The 20,113-nt window shown below is 48.0% G+C and overlaps 1 protein-coding gene across 1 annotated transcript in view; it reads right to left on the reverse strand.

Moving 5' to 3' along the window:
- The window catches only part of slit3 (slit homolog 3 (Drosophila)), a 171,596-nt gene that overhangs the window by 47,206 nt on the left and 104,277 nt on the right, over nt 1-20,113 (reverse strand). The window contains exons 6-11 of the mRNA XM_010899016.4: nt 18,961-19,032; nt 7,911-7,982; nt 5,038-5,201; nt 3,894-4,038; nt 1,887-1,958; nt 1,419-1,490 (exon numbers count right to left, since the gene is read on the reverse strand). Of these exons, the coding sequence (XP_010897318.2) occupies nt 1,419-1,490; nt 1,887-1,958; nt 3,894-4,038; nt 5,038-5,201; nt 7,911-7,982; nt 18,961-19,032 (597 nt within the window). The remainder of the gene's footprint in view (nt 1-1,418; nt 1,491-1,886; nt 1,959-3,893; nt 4,039-5,037; nt 5,202-7,910; nt 7,983-18,960; nt 19,033-20,113) is intronic.

Raw genomic sequence — 20,113 nt, forward strand, 5'->3', positions numbered from 1 at the left:
CATAGTGCACTACTTTTCACCAGGGCCTTGGTTTAGGGAGTGGGCGGCAGTTTGGGACGCAGACCTGTCCTGTCTGCTGATTGGGTGGATTAATATGCACTGACCGCTGGTTGTGTGGTGGTGTCTGTCACATCATCCTAGTGATTAACAGGAAGTGTCAGCTGTGTTCGCAGCATGCAGACACATACAGCTCCATGGAGACACAGCATTAGACTGACACAGCCAGGTCTATTTCATCATGTCTGGTCTAGTCTCTGTGTTGTACTATGTCTAGTCTCTGTGTTGTACTGTGTCTAGTCACTGTGTTGTACTGTGTCTAGTCTCTGTGTTGTACTGTGTCTAGTCTCTGTGTTGTACTGCGTCTAGTCTCTGTGTTGTACTATGTCTAGTCTCTGTGTTGTACTGTGTCTAGTCTCGGTGTTGTTTTGTATCTAGTCTCTGTGCTGTACTGTGTCTAGTGTCTGTGTTGTGTCGTGTCTAGTCTCTGTGTTGTCTTATGTCTAGTGCCTGTATTGTGTTATGTCTAGTGTCTGTGTTGTGTTATGTCTAGTGTCAGTATTGTGTTATGTCTAGTGTCAGTATTGTGTTATGACTAATGTCTGTGTTGTGTTATGTCTAATGTCTGTGTTGTGTTATGTCTAGTGTCAGTATTGTGTTATGTCTAGTGTCTGTGTTGTGTTATGTCTAGTGTCAGTATTGTGTTATGTCTAGTGTCTGTGTTGTGTTATGTCTAGTGTCTGTGTTGTGTTATGTCTAGTGTCTGTGTTGTGTTATGTCTAGTGTCAGTATTGTGTTATGTCTAGTGTCTGTGTTGTGTTATGTCTAGTGTCAGTATTGTGTTATGTCTAGTGTCTGTGTTGTGTTATGTCTAGTGTCTGTGTTGTGTTATGTCTAGTGTCTGTGTTGTGTTATGTCTAGTGTCAGTATTGTGTTATGTCTAGTGTCTGTGTTGTGTTATGTCTAGTGTCAGTATTGTGTTATGTCTAGTGTCTGTGTTGTGTTATGTCTAGTGTCTGTGTTGTGTTATGTCTAGTGTCAGTATTGTGTTATGTCTAGTGTCTGTGTTATGTTATGTCTAGTGTCAGTGTTGTGTTATGTCTAGTGTCTGTGTTGTGTTATGTCTAGTGTCTGTGTTGTGTTATGTCTAGTGTCAGTGTTGTGTTATGTCTAGTGTCTGTGTTGTGTTATGTCTAGTGTCTGTGTTGTGTTAGCCGCTTGGCCGTAATTTGCTTTCTGCTGCTACACCTGGCTGTCCTGTCCTCAGAGTCGGGTATCTCTGGCAGCTGCATTACATTGGAATTATCTTGTTTGCAAGAGCCAAGACATTTTTATTTATTTCTCGGCTGTTGCCACCCTTGTGAGTTTGTGTGTGCATGTGGGTGCTTGACTGTATTACATCATATCCGCTTCCAACTTACAGTGAAGTCAAAGAGCGTAGACCACTGAAGGCATCAGCAGCGATGTCAGAAATTTGATTCTTGCTCAGGTCACTGGAAGAACATATGAGAGAAAGAGAAAGGCAGAGATTGGGTTGGATGCATGAACAACTACACAGTAATGAAAATGGACTCAGTTCAGTCACAATGAATGTCCCAGAAATCTCAAACAAATTGCATGACAGAATACATTAACAAGGCCCCACAGTGTGTGTGTGTGTGTGTGTGTGTGAGACAGCAAGAGAGCCAGAATGGCAAGGACACTCCTATGTCCGCTGAGTTCCCATGCATTATTGAGAAGCAGAGTGTGTGTGGATGCCGGTGCGTGACAACGTGACTGTGTGTGTGTGTGTGTGTGAGTGTGTGTGAGTGTGTTCTACAGATACAGTTTGACACCTTTGTGTTTCCTGGCATAACACAGGTGGGGGCCACTCGGCCAAGTAGACTCACATCCTTTTCAGTTTCTTGTATGGGGAGAAAGCTCCAGCTGATATGCTCTTGATCAGGTTCTGCTCCAGACGACTGAGGGGGGGGCGGGGCAGAGGGCGGGGGGAGATAGAGGAAGGGGGTGAGAGAGAGGAGGTTACACAACTATTATGGGCTGCCTTTGAATCCTGCACATCCATATGTGTGTGTGTGTGTGTGTGTGTGTGTGTTAATGTCCGTGACCTATCCCGGCCCGTTGGTGCTGTCAGCGAGGATGGAACGGTGTCAGTCTGGGTATTTGGGGAGGGGCCAGGTTACAGGGCAAGGCCACTCAGAGCAGGTGTCCAGGGCCACAGAGACAGTACTAGGCCAGGGTCATCCGTCTCACTGAGTGATGGGACCTGCAGACACCCACAGCCCACCCTCCTCCCAACATCTGCCCCCCCAGCCCCCTGTCCTCAACCCACTATTCATCCCTCCTTCCCTCCTTTCATCCACACACCCTCCCTGCTGGCTTGGGTACTGTAAAGAAGATCCTCTGTGGGTGCATGTGGGGGCATCTTACTAGGGGAGGGACTGCACGTAATGATAAAGACAACTCCATCTACCCAGACCCAGAATGACTGTACATATATACTGCATATTTAGGAGAAGGGTTCAGCAGACAAGACTGCTGCAATGTATTCTCTCATTCTGATTCTTCCACTTCAGATTCAGTGGAGATTATTTGGGCTGTTGTTCCTGTTTGGTGGGTGTAACAGTAATTCTAACCTGGCGTGGAATGCAAAAACAATCTGGAGAGAAACGACAATCGGACGCCTGCAAAATCCTGACAATACATCATTTCATTAGTGGTATATTGTTTCTGGCCACAGCAGGCACAGGAGAAATGTACAATACCTTAACAAATCCATTTGTTATGCAAAGGTCACATACTATTGGCATAACAACAGTGGCGGAGAAACAGTACCTATCAGAACAATTACCTATCTGTCCTTTGGCACAAACAAGAGTCGGAGCAATCGATATGTATATCAAATACCCTGACTGAAGAGATATGGACGCGCTCCAAAGTAGAGCGGAAATCCAATCAGCCCGTGGCATGGCACGAGGCAGCGGACCCACACACATAAACGCACACAAACACACACACACACACACCATCCCACACACACACACACACACACACACATCCAGACACAAACACACACACAGAAAAAAACATCTCCTCAAACAAGGGTAGTCATGTCATAGAAAAGCTAAAATGTCTTCTAAGCCAAGCCCCTAACAGGCACCATGTGGTTCATAGAGAGGTCTGAGCTGCCTAGCAGGCTGAACCCTAAGCAGTGGCAGGCAGAGAGACAGAGAGAGTTAGAGAGAGAGAGAGAGAGAGAGAGAGAGAGAGAGAAAGAGAGTGAGAGAGAGAGAGGGAGAGAGAGAGTGAGAGAGAGAGAGTGCTGCAGATGCTCTAATACAGGGGTGTCAAACCGGTTCCACGGAGGGCCGAGTGTCTGCAGGTCTTTGGGTTTTCCTTTAAATTGGTTCCCAGGTCAGACCTGAACAACCAGGTGGGGGTAGAAATTAACCAATTAGTGAACTAATTAATCAATCAGGTACAAGGTGAGAGCGAAAACCTGCAGACACTTGGCCCTCCGTGGAACCGGTTTGACACCTGTGCTCTAATAGATCTGAATTGTCTCCTTCTGGCTTCGGAGGTGCTCTGTTGGCTTTAGGAGAAACACTGCAGGTCAGCCAGCCAGTTAGCAGGTCAGCCGGACTGGTTGCCAGTCAGTCAGTCAGCCAGCCGATCAGACACCCAGCCAGTCAGTTAGTCAGCTAAGCAGCCAGCCAGCCGAGAACAGAAAGCTAAACGACGCTGCTAATGGGGCAGCGGTAGGACGGTTTGGTACAGAAACATGACGTTAACTACACAACGTTCTGCGTGTGCCATTAACGAAGAGAGTCAGCGGGGCCACGCTGTACATTAGTAATTGTTGGGTTGCATTGGTGGAAAGAGTTCAGGCCACTCACATCTCTACTATAGCCTCAGGCAGGTTGGCTGGGATCTCCGTCAGGCCCTTGCGCCGACAGTCCACAATGTTGTTGTTGCAGGTACATGTGGCGGGACACACCGAGGCCTGGGGTATGCAGGTACGGACCTCCGACTGGGCCGGGCCTGAGAGAGAGACCGCACAGGAAAAAGACGAAGGGGAAAGAGAGAGAGAGAAAAGAGATATTGAGGGAGACAAAGAGAAAGAGGGAGGAAGGGAGAGGAACGGGGGAGAAGGAGAAACGGAGGGAGAGAGACAGAAGGAGAGATTACAGGGTTGCACATAGACCTGGGTTGGGCTTACCTGTCGTGCCCCCATTTGGACCGCGCAATAGCTGGCTTTAGAGGGGCTCAACATTAAGAAGCTTGAGGAGGGGTGGTCACAAAGTGCTTGTGAGGACCCCGGGTTGTGTCAGGCTTGTGTTGATTTGGAAGGAAGTGGTAATCGCTAAACAGGCGGGCGGGATGTACCTAACCTATGCAGGCTTAGATATAAATTCAATAAAATACTTGGTTAAAAACCCTTAAAACCCCATGTGCCATTTTGAGTCAGCTTAATACAGATCCCTAGAATAATTTACAAAGCGCAAGTCAATTACAATTTCTAAAATGTCTGTTTAATCATGGCAGTATTAAAGCAGAGATAAATCACAAGGAATCTCCCTTTTCTTCACACATCCTGCCTTTCTTCTCTCTATTTTCACTTTGTATACTCTCTCTTTGTCTCTCCAACCTCTCTTCGGGCCTGTGTCTCTATCCCTCTCTGTAGATCTTTCTAGATTCTCTCGGTAGCCCTATGGCTTCATTGTCTTCATGCGCAGGTTCATTAAGGGTTTGCCTCTAATGCGGAGGACTGCATTTCTGCGGTGGCGCCTGCTGGAGATTCATCAGCTGACTAATGGTTACAGGGAGGGGGTGGGAGCTGTTCATTAGGCCCAAATGTGAACACTTTTACCAATTACATCCTGTAGTCAATTAAACGCAACAACGGCCAGCCATTCCACTGATTCAGTGGGTTTTCAGTGTGAGGGGGATAAAAGGCCCGGGTTCATTTGGAGATAACACGAGCTGTTAGATTTTGTTGTGTTTTACGGAACAGCGCATCGTTACGGTGATTGACCGTACCTGTGCAGGTGAAGTCTTTCTTCTGGACGTCCGGGATGTTGAGACCCCTCATGTGGGCGGGGGCCATGCACTGGGTGAATGGGGCCAGGCCACGCCTCTGCCGCAGCCAGTCAGACAGCCAGGACAGGTGGCAGTCGCAGTGCAGGCTGTTAGAGTGCAGACGTCTATTGAGGGAGGAGGGGAGAGAGAAGGAACAGCTGTGTTCAGTGCAGGCTGTTAGAGTTCCGACGTATACGGAGGGAGGAGGGGAGAGAGAAGGAACGGCTGTGTTCAGTGCAGGCTGTTAGAGTTCTAATGTTTACCAGGGGGAGGTGGGGGAGAGAGAAGCAACGGCGTTGGTCAACGCAGGTTGCTGGCTTCAACGCGGACCATGAGGCATAACACATACGGGAAAATGACCACATTTCAGGCTGACAAGAAGAATCTATTTCTACACGGTTGGTGTTAAGCTCTCATTTACTTATGGCAGCTCTGCTGTGTTTACGATGCCGTGACTCGTCCTTCCTCTGCAGAGATGCTGTGGTTATCATATCCAAGAACGACGCATAAAAGCGGCTAATGTGGTTCCATCTGTAGTCACAACAATGAGCCTTCGTCTCAGCCAACACCTTGATTTTCTCAAGGTCTCCCCCAACAACATGGCAGCTATCCCAAAGAGGACAGGACACAGGGGCTAAATCACAGTCATTATGGGATCGACTGGGCAAGAGGAGCGAAGAGGAACAAGAAAAAGACAGGGTCAGCAATTCAAAAAGGCACTATACCCTTTTGAAAGAGTCAGCAAATGAAATACGTCTGTGATCTGGAGAGGAGACAGGCATTGCTCATTGAGGATAACAGCATGGGCTGTGGTTTTCATGGAGCTCTACTCCATTATAAATCCAGAATATAGTCTCCTGTTGTCCCGGATTAATTACACACGAGTGGGATTAGTGAAGGGACGGGACGAGAGACAGTGGAGACATCATACACCTCCACTCTGCGGGTCCTCATTGTGTGTGTGTGTGTCCTCATCGTGTGTGTGTGTGTGTCTGTGAGTAAGGTGAGCTGAGTGCACATGCGTGTCCTCAGAGCGCCGCACAAAAGGCACCTCTGACCATGCAATGGTTCCCACAGGCACACTGGGAAACTGACTGGTTAGTCCTTTAGCTGTAAGAGCTCTCACACTCTCTTTATTAGTCCCGAGTTATTGAATGGCAAAGCACCATGGAGTGATATTATTTGATATAATTGAATGGCTGCCGCACAAAGCTTGTCAAGAGTTTAGAGGACAGAAACGCACACAGAGAAAGAGATAGAGAGAGACAGAGGGGGCAAAGGGAAAGTAAGCCGAGCCATTTCATCAGAAACATGCGCCCAGCCACCCACCCCTCCACCCTCTGTCCTTCCATCCTCCCTGCTAAATGGATTACAGACATCTCTAAACATTTGATTTAATAAGTTGTTTTTACGAGCAGCAAATTCAATACAGAGATCTCAGGGATATTAGAGACAGAAAATTCAATACGAGAGAACTGGGAGCAAGGAGAGTGTGTGTGTGTGTGTGTGTGTGGGGGGGGGGGGGTTGGGGGGGTGGAGGATGTGTGTGTGTGCGTGTTTGTGGGGAGGGGGGTTTGGGGGGGGAACTGGCTCTGATAATTCAATACTGGGCAGGGAGCAGCAGGCCGGCCATCCCAGCGTCAGCAAATTCAATCCCAGGGAGGCGGGAGCGGGGGTGGGGTGGTGTGGGGTGTGGGGTGGCTGCTGACGGCCGGGGTCTGTCTGATGGGAGTCTGTCCAGAGCCGACCGCCGAGCCGCGGACCACGTCCCATACTGAAGCCCCTAACGCGGGGAGGTTGCCGAGTGGACAGCTCCAAGCCCCCAGACCTCAGGTCTCCCAGGACCGCTGGCAGCAGGCAGGGAAAGAGCTGATGAAGGTTGAGCTGATGGGGGTTGAGTCGTTAATATCGGCTTTGTGTCTGTCCCTCGATGTGTCTGTCTGCTTGTCTGTCTGACTGCCTGTCTGGTTGTCTGTCTGACTGTTCATCTGTCTGTACGCAACGGCAGGTACCGATTTTACCGGTCTGGACCCTGGTTGGGCAGGCCGGTGTACAGGCGGACAGCCCTCTTCATGTCCCCCTGGTTGGTGCAGCAGTAAAACGCTCTGACCACATGCTAATGATAACCAGACTGTCCCAGAGCCCACTGCTAATACCCAAGGTCAGCCACAGAAGGAAAACGTCCCTGTGAGGTTGGCCCCTGTGTAATTATTTGTATTGATTGTGGCTGGGGAGACAGCATGAGCGGAGCACTGACAAAGTCATGCACAACACCAGTCTCAGAGGACAGGGGCCAAGACAACATCTAAGCCCCAGTGGTTTAGGGCCCAAGTACCCCAGGAGGTCCCCGCCCAGCACTGATCAGGGGACATGGGATGCCTTGCCCGAGGGCGGCTCCAGGATCTGGTGACAACATGCTGCCCTATTCTACATGCTGCGAAAAGAAGCACAACAGGTTTGTCTGCACAATGCTTGTGAACGATGAGGTTATTATGACTTTCTACGTTTATAGAGGCACGTACAGAAGCAATAAGGGTTGACAGTCTTGGACAAGGTGTTTTCACCTTGCCCGCTCAGGGCTCATACCAGCAGCCTTTCTGTTGCTAGTCAGATGCGCTAACCAGAAGGCAACCTCAACCCCCATTCCCACAGAAACACGGAATGACAGAGAGGCAACCGGGGGCATTCTAATGTGACACGCGGGTTCCAAGTATAGCCCAATGTGGCATCTCACAAATGCTGCTCGCCAAGTGACATTTCAGCAGGACAGAACAAACGCACTCAACTGACACTGTCTTTTGGGAAGCCTACAATGGTAGCGTGGTAATACTCACAGAGTCCGCAGCTTGGGCATGTGGTTGAAGCTGGACAGAGGGATGAGGGTGATGTTATTGTTGTTGAGCGTGCTGCAAAAAAAAAAAAACAGAGCGAGAGAGCACATTTAGAAGAAATACTCACAATCCACATCGACACTCATTACTCTACCCGAGCACAACCAACCCTAGAAGAAGGAACCACTCTGAGAGAAGGAAGAGGAGGAAAGAAACAAACTGAGTGAATCAAATGACTGAAGACAAAACAGTAATGGACGACGTTGGGTGCATGTGAATGAATGAGGGACAGGTGAACAGCGGTGTGGGAGGGTTACAGTGTTGCCCTCCTCTCTCTCTCTCCCAGCAGGGGTGGCCTCCTTGATATTGTTCCACAGGCTTCATTTAGTTTGTAGAGAATAAACCCCAGCGCTCCAGGTTTGTTTAAAACACACACGGATGACTGTCAAAGTACTGAGTAACAGGATAATGCTTGTTTGTCTACAGCAACTTGTCATCCATACCAAACTACACTTCATTCACCGTCATCCACACCATACTATACTTCATTCACCATCATCCATACCAAACTACACTTAATTCACTGTCATCCATACCATACTATACTTCATTGACCGTCATCCATACCATACTATATTTCATTCACTGTCATCCATACCATACTATACTTCATTCACCATCATCCATATCATACTATACTTCATTCACTGTCATCAATACCATACTATACTTCATTCACCATCATCCATACCAAACTTCACTTCATTCACTGTCATCCATACCATTCTATACTTCATTGACCGTCATCCATACCATACTATACTTCATTCACCGTCATCCATACCATACTATACTTCATTCACTATCATCCATACCATACTATACTTCATTCACTGTCATCCATCCATAACATACTTCATTCACTGTCATCCATCCATAACACACTATCCTTCATTTTGAGCTGTGTGGGTTGTGGGCCATAAGATGCTGCTGGCGTGTTTCCACAACAGCGTGTAATAGGCTTTAGCACATTGATGATATTGTCAGCAGCAGGCGGAGGGAGGTGGAGGAGGGAGGTAGAGGAGGGAGGTAGAGGAGGACGGGAGGAGGCAACAGTAATTGCGGATGGCAGTCCTCTTCCCTTCCTCTCCGTTCTGCAACACTAACTGTGATTAGTGCTGCTTAACTGACTTAATCTTGTAATCTGGCCATGCTACCCCGCCGTCACTACCTAACCCCTCCCCCGCTCCCATCACCACCACCTCTCTGGGAAGACCAAATGTCCACTAGTTATTCCTCCATTTAGGACTTTGTTTCCTGCCTGACGTTAGTAGCCAGGCACGAAAAGTGCTGAATCCGGTGTGTATGATGACAAACCTAGTGAAGCAGAAGGAGAGGTTTGTTTTACAGCGTTCAGTGGTCTTACTGTACTATTACTGGTAATGAGGGGAGAGACTCCTCGGTCCGACTCCTCGGAGTGGAGCCTACCGACCGACCCGGGATAGTTTTACAGTTCACGCATGTTTAAGGAAAGTGGTGGCGGTACCGGGCCGGGGCCGGTGTTGTGGTGCCATGTTGAAAGACTTCAGCGACGGCCGTGGATGAACTCTCACTGGAACTGTACACTGAATAACCCCACAAAGGGGGAAAAAAAACAGGAAGATAGACCACAACACAGTGGCTTCAATATATCTGTGATCTGATTTAGAATTTGACCAGTGGAAAATCCCCATCTCGGCAATGGCAAGGCTCACAAAAAACCCCAGGATGCATAAAAAAAAAAAAACTCCCTTAAAATAAAGCACACTTGCGGAATTTTAAATGATGTTTTAATATTTATTTTGGAAGAAATCAGCAGCGGGAACACTTTATTAACAATGAGTGAGGAAAAAGCAAGAAAATGGCAAGGAAAATTATTGTTTTTCCGCAATAAAATGATATACAGGGTGGAATCACCCTTGTCAGTGCTGACCAAATCGGCACTTGCAGTGAGGAGAGTAACTCTATCCAGCTTGTCAAGGCCACTGTGGCTCTGATGAGCCTCTGGCTTAGAACTCCTGCTGGGTCTCAGCCACAGTGGAGAGAGGGAAGAAGAGGCCGAGACAGACATGGAATGAGGGATGCATGGAAGCTGGGGAAAATATAGTGATGTAGTGTGATTCTATCATTCACAGTGAGGATGAGAAAAGGAAAGCATGATATGGGATAAATACACATAGAAGCATACACACATACACACGGCTGTAGAGATAACGCAAACCAGTAAGGAATTAGTGAAGATACATCATCGCTCCTTTACACTGTCTGGTCATGGACACAATTTAGATACATAACTCAACCACACTGAATTAACTGGCTTCAGTAACCACAGAGACACTTTAGAGCATCTCCTGAATGTGCAGTAGACTATACCATCAGTACGTTGACCAGAGCATCAGTACTCATACACAACAGCTCTTCAAAGGTCTTTGTCTGCCTTGATCAAAGCCACAAACCTGCAGACCTAACAGACACAAAAAGTATTTCTGGATGAATATGATGCATTCTCAGGTGTGTAGGAGCCGGCTGTCAGCAGGATGCGTTGTGAGTTGTGTGGCACTGCAGTGTGAATGGGACATCTCCTCAGTCCCCAGCCAGCCAGGCAGGCAGTGATGGAGTGGAGTCTTTAACGGGAGCACACGAGGGAGATGCTATCGCACGTTGTCCGTTGCAGAGGGGCTGCAGAGTCAGGCCACCGCTTCAGCCATCAATCTCCCCTATTTCTCCCAGTTTCAACCCTCTCCCTTGTTCAGTGTCTCTCTTTCTCACTCTCTCTAAATCTCTCTTTCTCTTATGTTCTCTCCTTCTCTACCAGCTTCACTGTTAGGGGCCGCTGCTCTCCCACGATCCCTCTCTATTACAAACCTCTCTGCTAAATGCTGTGTTTTACTGACACACGGTCACGCTCTCTCTTTCTCTTCTCAAGGTCCTCATTTAGAGAGGCAGCCTATTGGATAAAACGTGTACCAATTGTTTTTCACGTCTTGAATCTGCTCATAAATAACCACGAGCCACATCTTTGCTGAGTGACACACTAACCAACAACTGACTCTTAATAAAAGTAGATCATGGCTCCAACAAAACGCTACAGGAAGACAACGTTCTTGCAAATACACTTTAATTCATGGAATGGGACCAACTATGTGTCTAAAATGATGACTTGCTATGTGGCAAAGCAATGTTACTTTAGGAATTTATGTTGTTCTGGATAAACGGATTAGTGGGCTACTAACCACTCAAATCAATTGTCGTTAAAACAGCGACAGATTGTCTCTGAGGTACAGCTCCCCAAATCGCTTTCAAACTATTTCTTTCTTTGCCCTCTACTATGCTAAGACAGCTTTCCCACAGTTGCAAAAAGGCCTACCTTGGTGTCTCGAGTACCCTCTGCCTCTCCAGGCCCTCATTAAGGTTTTCTGGCAAGGGCCCCTGGATACTTCACTTTAAAAGAGGGAAGACTGCTTGATGCCAGAGGGAGGGACAGTCTGAGCTGGTAGGGAGCAGAGGGAGGTACGGGCTGGGCTGGTGGGGAGCAGAGGGAGGTACGGGCTGGGCTGGTGGGGAGCAGAGGGAGGTACGCGCTGGGCTTGTGGGGAGCAGAGGGAGGTACGCGCTGGGCTTGTGGGGAGCAGAGGGAGGTACGGGCTGGGCTTGTGGGGAGCAGAGGGAGGTACGGGCTGGGCTTGTGGGGAGCAGAGGGAGGTACGGTCTACACAGGAGAAGGGCACACTACTGACTGGAGCTGACTCAGTCCCAGAGAACCACAGAGGCTTGAAATGAGGCGCCTGAGAGACACGCAATGCGACATGATGGTGTCATCAGTGGCAGAAACACACTGCTCTCTTAGTGAGTGTGTGTGTGTGTGTGTGTGCGCGTGCGCGCGTGTGTGTGTGAGTGCATGTGTGTGAGCATGTGTGTGGGCATGTGTGTGGGAATGTGTGTGTGTGTGCATGTATGTGCGTGCGCGTGTGTGTGTGCGTGTGTGTGAGCGTATGTGTGTGCATGTGTGGGTGTGTGTGTGTGTGTGAATGGAAGAGTGGAATTCAGGTAGTAGGTGGGGAGGTTTTTTCAGCCCCTTTGGCTGTTCCCTCATGGAGGGTGGAGGGGTCAGAGCAGCACATCTTAATATCTGAGGGGACGAGAGGTGAAGTTTCCCACGGGCTTTCACTCCTTGCAATTTATCCTCCCTTCACAATGGGGCGTATGGGGAAGGGAGGGGTGCGTGTGTGTGTGTGTGGGGAGGGAGGGGGTTGTTAGCCTTCGCTAAAGACACTTAGGAGAGTGTGAGTGTGACTGTGTTTGTGTGTAATGGTGTGCTTTAATAAAGCCTGAAGTGTTTAAACCCGGCAATCTACATGTTTGGTCTGTGTGGCTCTATTCTCGTCTCGGACGACGCCCCCGTAACCCCCCCCCCCCCCCGTGAGATGGGACATTCCCACCATGTTACCATGGATCTTGGGCCGCAGCGTGATAGCCAACGGTCTGAGGCGGCGGGGGAAGAAATGCTGAGGCGGCCGCAGACTTTACCGAACCAGCCTGGAGTTTTGGGGCCTTGAAGTCGAAACAAACCCCACCAGACGGGGGCCTTATTTCATCTCGGCCACGGTAATTCATCCACCACTTGTTGCAGCGTGACGGAATCCATCCGAAAGGGATGGAAATGTTTGCCTTTGTTTTGCTTAGAATGGAGGGTTCAACTAAAGCACAAAACCGCAATCAGATGTTATTCGGCTAATTCAAAAAACCCGCCGAGGAAAAACAGAGAAATAACATGATCTGCAGCGCAAAATCCTGTCCATGTGGTTTGTGTCTGAGGGCTTACCAGAGAAAAAAGGACAACAGTGAGGCGCTTGGCATTTGGACACAGAAACCTCAGCGATCTTATCCAATAGAGACATGCTTTATTGCTTCGGAAAATGAAATCTGCAACTCCTACGCGGGGTGGAGAAGAGGAAGGACAGAGGAGGGGAGAGTGGATGGAGCAGGGAGGAGGAGAGAGTGGAAGGAGCTGGGAGGAGGAGAGAGTGGATGGAGCAGTGAGGAGGAGAGAGTGGAAGGAGCTGGGAGGAGGAGAGAGTGGATGGAGCAGGGAGGAGGAGAGAGTGGATAGAGAAGGGAGGAGGAGAGAGTGGATGGAGCAGGGAGGAGGAGAGAGTGGAGGGAGCAGGGAGGAGGAGAGAGTGGATGTAGGAGGGAGGAGGAGAGAGTGGGTGGAGCAGGGAGGAGGAGAGAGAGGATGGAGCAGGGAGGAGGGGAGAGTGGAGGGAGCAGGGAGGAGGAGAGAGTGGATGGAGCAGGGAGGAGGAGAGACGAGAAAACTAGAGGATGACAAGGATTCAGGTTCAGGTTTTGTCAAAGATGCAGCCAGCGAAACAGACCGACTGAGAGACAGACAGGGAGACAGACAGACAGAAAGAGAGACAGACCGAGAGACAGACAGAATGAGAGACAGACAGAACGAGAGGCAGACAGAACGAGAGGCAGACAGATCGAGAGATGAGAGAGGGGTGAATACCAAGTCATAGATGAGGCCATTCCAACATAAATGAGGACAGATTGAATCTAAGTCGTTGCCATTCCTTTTTGTGCTGGCGCCTGAGAGTGAGTGATTAATTGTGCATGGGGTCGGCTCTGCTGGGACACAGTGGGGTCGCCGGTCTCTCGGTCCATGTCTTTCTCTCCTCCCTAACATTACTCCACTGGTACCGTCACGCCACCCAAACTCCCAGAGATTTTGGACCGGGTCAATTTCCTGTCCTCAGAAGTGCTGTTTATGAGCTAATGACCTCCCCCACCCACTCCAACACGCCGTGGTCAAATTCACCCTCGTCTCACCCCCGTTGTGTTGTCCTCCCTCCCTCCCCCTGCCCACCCCTGCTCTCCCACTCCACCTAAATGTAAACTGGTGAATCGCCAGGAGGACTTTGCAGCTGAGTGGGCCATCAGAAGATTTTTATTTTATTTTTACAATTAAGGAAAAAAGTGTGACTTAAAGGACGTAATTATAGGGCCAATAAAGGCATTTTCAAATTTTGGAAATCCCTCTCTCACCTTTTTTCTCTCCGTCTTTCCATCTCCCTCCCTTACTCTATTCCTCCCTCCTTTCCTCTCCCACACTCTCCACCTGTTATCTAAAACATAAAGACCATTCTATTGGCAGAAGGAAGCCTTTCAATCAAACCACAGTGACGTAAAGACTGATTTGTCCTGTGGGAGCCGTACCGGTGTTGCCGATTAAAAATGCATGGAATATCTGATTTACAATGAAGCCTCAGCAACTGGCTCTTCTCTCTCTGTCTCTAACACTTTCTTTCTACGTCTATATCTACCTCTTTCTCTACCTCTCTCTAACAATTCCTCTACCTTTTCATCTCTCCCTTTACACGGTCTCTTTCTCTCTACCTCTCTGTCTCTAACTTTGTGTCTACCTCTCTCTCTCTCTGTATTTCTCCTTCTCTCTGTCTCTCCTGGTTATAGGGAGGCATTAATCAAGAGGAAACATCAGCAGTGTTCATGACATAGGCAGAAGTGAGGTCAGAGAGAATCTGGATGGATGGGAGACCTCACTGGTTCAGGTCACTGCAATTCCCTGGAAACGTCGACGCTCCTCTGGCCAGGGGACAACTGTCTGACTTAAATACCAGGTAAAGGCCAGCCAAACCAAAAGCACCAAATAGCAAAAAGATTATATTTTTGACCCAGTTTAAAATAAAAAAAAAAGAGAAAAATTACAATTTGGAACCAAGGCATTTAGGTTTCGATCAAACACCCACACGTCTCGCCCTAGATGGCTCTGGAACCAAAATGTGGCCACAGAAATGTGATAGTTTCTGGTGATTACCACAGCGCACATGAGCCGCGCTGCATATAACGTGACAGTACTACACGGCCTCACCCAAAAACTCCATTCAGTCTGATTCTCCACAGACAAAAACCAAGTCCAAAAAATTTACTTTTAACTGTACACTAAGTCTATCGCTAAAGGTAGAAGGCAACAAAGCACTGGTGAGGTATGGTGGGCCCCTCTGGTTGGTGTAATTTGGAGTACCATTGGTCTACATGAGAGAGAGGTTCTTTCCTCTCACCAGCCGGGCCAAAACATTATTAAAGCCTACTAATTTTAAAGAAGACATCAATGAATTCTAAGGGAAGGAATGTCTTTGGTACAATAACAGTGACAGAGCGTAATGAAATGTGCCTGGTGAATCAGTCTTAACACAAGGTCGGCAGTCTGCATCTCAATTCAGATGTTTATGGATTAACTAAGTCTCTGTAGTTAGAACACAGAGGCCCCTGCCAACCTGTCAGGAACATTTGACAAATGACAGTGTTTGGTAGAGACAAGGGGAGGGGAGGCGGTGTCGTTGGTGGCAATGCAAAAACATATTCTCTCTTCTTATATATGCGTGATGAGGTGAAAGTCACCTTGGCTTACTGTTGCATTGTTTCAGCTGCACTTCCACTCCTCATAAAAAAATGACAGACCCTAGTCGGACAGCAAAAAAAAGGCCGGCGTTTACTGTGAGCCAGAATTTTCTGTACGAAAAGTGGTCATAAAATATGCAGCGGCCTGTCTGCTCTGGAGAGTGCAGAGGGGGGTGGGGTAGGGTTGGCCATGAGCCACTCTGGGTAAGAGCACGACCTGGTTAAAGACCACCTGCAGGCAAGCCTGAAATTCTCTTAAAGATTATTTCAGATGTGTATACATTTGTAAGAGCAAAAGGGTGTCTAGAACATAATAATTGTGACTTTAAACACAATTTCAGACCTTTTATTTATAATAAATACATTTCTAATATAGTACATTTTTTACATTTATTTTATCCGAAAAGTTTCTAGCTCTCACTAGGATCATACATCAATCACAAGTATGATTCAAGTCTGAACAGTCATAAATTGGGGATAATATTTGTTTGACCGCTGACCACAAATACAGGATAGTATTTCCATCCGTAAAAATCCAATCAAATATAAAAATCCGATTTTTATTTGATCAGCCTGGTGTAACTCACATTTGACCGGGAGCTTCAAGGAGATCTTGACATAAAAGGCAGAATTTATTCTAATCAAATGTCCTTAGAGCTGAAACCCCCCTATGAATAATCATCAAAGAATCAGTGGCGTATTAGCCCATTCAACCCTCCCCATCTACATCCATCCCTCCACCCAGCTGTACTGTCTTCTGACTCCAGCCCTCTCTCCAGCTCATTGAGATGCAAAGCATGCTCAATATGAGAAAATGTCCAAGATAGCTTTGAAGTCATTAGTTCAGTCATTAGCACACTTATGTTAAATCAAAATTACAATTCATCACCAGAAAGAGCCAATCATTTATTTTGTGTTGCTTGGCAAGCGTTAAAATGTATTCAGTCATTTGAAGTCACGGAGCTGCACTCATTATGGAAGCCTATTTAGCGTTAGTGCCCTCTACTAAATCAGCTCTTATTCATTAGCAACTTGGGGGAATGCTTAACATCGAACATCAAGCTGACGTGATTGTATAAGAAATTCTACTCGGGAGAAATAAGTTTAGGTTTCGTATTTGTTGTTTTCTATGATCAGAAAGATTTCTCAGCCACCCATGCATCAATAGGAATGAGTGCTTTCAAATGACTTATTTATGTCTCAAGTCAGATGCTGTTTAATGAACATTGTGATTAGAAACACAATGTGTCCACCAACCCCATTTTGGTTTTATAGGGTATTTGTTCCCAATATTCAAACTACAATGAGCCTTTATAAAATGGCCTCTTTTTTTGACAATAAAAACGTGTTTAGTCATCTGACCATGAATTCATTTGGTCGACCACTTTCCATTTCCATTCTGTTGTAGTCCCTGTGTTCATATTAGGTTATCCTTTCCCAAACAAAATACAGATTCACAGTGTTGTTCTCAATATTGACGACACGGTGGTCTGACAATATGGACAATCTGGAAGAAATGTGGCTAGTCAGGGTGACATTTGTTACATCAATAATGCATTAACTTTACTTTCCCCTGCTGATCACAGGCTCTTGTAGAGGAAAGCGATAGTTACCATGCCAGATCAAATAAAATAGGAAATAAAAGACAAAGAGTCACGCTCTGTTTTAGTGCAGTGAAAACAGTGGTACAACCTGATGTCATCAGAGCAACCAGAGAGAGGATATCATTTCTGAGTTCAGTTCAAAGGCTAGAAGATGACACTGACTATAAGGGAAAAAAATGGAAGCATGCTGCACCAAGGACAGGAACCATTTTTACCTCTAATTCAACACGTTACCTCAGAAAATTGATTTAGGGCTGCGCATAAAGACGCTTTCACCTACTGCTATCTATGGGAGCTCTACCATACAGACGAGCACTTTGTGTAATTCTACAACAGAGCAAAATTGCTCAAGGGAAAAGCCTAAGAGCGCCCAAAAAGCAACGCCTAATTAAAATTACGGGTTTCCATCACAGCAATCACTGCCTGTTGCTCCAGTCAATTATCATACTGCATGTCTGTTTCTGCTTTCGTAGGCATATGGGCAGATTATCATCTTTAAACAACCTGTATTTACATCTACACATTCTCCACGGATGGCCGCTTTGCAACGGCCTGTGGTCGAGCATGAGGAAGAGCTGAATTATTAATGAAAATTGAATCCGCACATGCTGATTTTCTGACGCCTGGTGTGGTCAGCCAATTCTAACGCCATCTCCATCTTGCCGTCTTGCGCTGTGGTCATGTAACCGCTGGCTGCTCTGTGAGCCGAGGCAAGGCTTGTCATGGCGGGGGGGCACTCCAGATGAACAGCCAGTCCAGTCAACTCTAGCAGCAGAATCACTGTTCACACATTTCCCACAGCCCTCATTCAAACCACAAGTAACGTTAACAAAGTGGACAGCTTTTTTTGTTGTTGCAGGTTGTCTGTTAGTGAGTGAGACCAGAGTGAGACCAGAGTGAGACCAGAGTGAGACCAGCTCTAACGTACGTATGACACTGGAGTTTGGCACCCTGCTGCTGGGCTGATGGAGCTGGTGTCTAAGAAATTAAACCCCCGGTTTCTCTCTCAGCAACATTGTCCTGTGCTGTCCTATCATACAGGTATTAGTTCTGGCTGGTGCCTGGGTTTTCTTCACCTTTTTTCTCTACGAGCAGGATGTGTCCCAGAGAATCCCTCTGCACAAGAACCTCACAGCAGATGTTGCTCAAGACCCTGTCACCCAGACCAGAGCACATAGTCCAGTCGGGACTGGTCCACACCATTTCAAATCCAGATTGGACCAGACCAGACTCTTCCAGTGTGGACCAAACCAGCCCTGTCCAGACCACTCCTGATACCCAGTACAGCCTCAGCCTCTGGGAAGAGTTTCAGGCAACATGCTTCAGCAGCATTGTCTCACCAGCCCAGCGCAACAGTGTCTGTCAGCCCTGAGTCCATTTTGACACATATACTGTCTGCACAATGACAGGGGATAAAAGCTACAATTAGCCTATGGCTTTCCTATTGTGATCCTACTCACTGAATCACCCGCCCCCACATATCCTGATAAAGGTTCTGAATTTGCTTGGCGTTCTACAGGACACAGTGTGTGTATCTAGATGACTCCAGACACAGTCTTAATAAGCAACAGACAGAGGATTCTTGGAGAAGTGACTAACAAACAAGACTCCTTGCAAGGCACTAGCAGCTTAATGTCACAATGCAGCAGAGAATGACAAACGAGCCTGTGTAAAACCGCAGTCACCCAGTCGATAAGGAGAAAGACACGGCGCGCGGGCGGACAGACCCAACACCTCGGGAGGGTGACACTATCACAAACGCCTGTTACCGCACCGAAACACCACCGCCACCTCACGCACAACACACTTTGCCCTTCGAGGACAGCGCACAGACAGCGCACACAGAAGACGAACGCCGAGCAATCAGGCAAAGACACAGCAAGACGGACAAACGGAGAAGGGAAAGAAAGAGGGGGAAGAGCAGCAGAGGTCCCCGCGGGGTAAAGGGGGAAAGGTGGAAAGAGCAGTCGGAAAGGGGGACTCACAGGATCTCCAGATCGCGCAGGGCTCGGAAGGCTCCATCTTCGATGCAGTTGATGTGGTTGCTGTCCAGTTGCCTGCGGAGAGATGAGAGACAGGAGTCAGTGGCAGGTCTGTCTGCAGGCTTGGGGGTGGAGGGTGGGGGCTGCAGGAGGAGGAGTGTGGCTGGCTATTGGTGATGGTGGTGGGGTGGTTGGGGGGGGGGGGGGCTGGGGGGGCTGGGGCTAGGTAGAGGCTCAAGCTAGACACAAAGTGAGCAGCAGACAGCACACGCTCAGATCTCAGCTCTCACCTCTGCCTCGCCGCAGCCGGCAAGCGAAGGAAGGGACCGGCTGGCTAAAGTGGCCTGTCTGGCTGCAGCCTATCACCTCCCTCTACACTGCCCCGTGAGTGGAGGAGAGAGAGGAGGGGGAGGGATGGGGGCAGGGGGGTGGGAGGGTGGGGGAGAGAGGGAAGAGAGAGAGATGGACAGAAGGAGAGTGAACAGGAGGCAGGCTACAGCCCATCCCGTCTGTCAGCTCTCTGTAAATATTAATTGCATTTTCTCTCTCCCCCCCCCCCCCGGCTCTCCCCTCTCCCCTTTTCAGTCTTTTTTTTTCCTTAAGTCAGAAAGGGAGTAATTTCATTACATTAGAGGACCCCATCCATTACCAGCTTTTACCGGCTCTGTCATTGAAACAATTTCATTAAAGTAGAGGGTTCGTAAATCAGTCGGGCCGTGATGCTGGACTCCCAGATGCTCCGAGCACTCGTTCCTCTTCCTTCTTTTGCTTTTACTTTAATTTGCTGCCTAAGTATGCGCCCCCCATCCCTCCTCTTTGCCCCCTAAAAAGGAGATGGATAGGAGACAAGGCAATACAAAGGCCAGGCATTTAGAACGCTTTCCCAGCTCGTTTATCCAGATTCCGAAAAGCTTCTGTGACATTTAACCTGTTACAGAAACCGCTTGTGTATCTTCTGCTCTGGGCCATCTCTCCCCTCCTCTACTCCTCCCTCCTGTACGCAGCTCATTCTTTCCCCTATCTCTTCATCCCTAATCCCTTGGCTTCTCTTTCTGGGCTTCTTCTCCCTCTAGTAAAGCACCTGTTTCCTGACTGGTCCTTGTCTTTTCTTAAAGGAGAAAACACAGCCATTTGGAAAGTGTAAAGAAAAGACTAA

The sequence above is a fragment of the Esox lucius genome, chromosome 4 (assembly GCF_011004845.1).
Source record: "Esox lucius isolate fEsoLuc1 chromosome 4, fEsoLuc1.pri, whole genome shotgun sequence".
In the NCBI taxonomy this organism is placed as follows: Eukaryota; Metazoa; Chordata; class Actinopteri; order Esociformes; family Esocidae; genus Esox; species Esox lucius.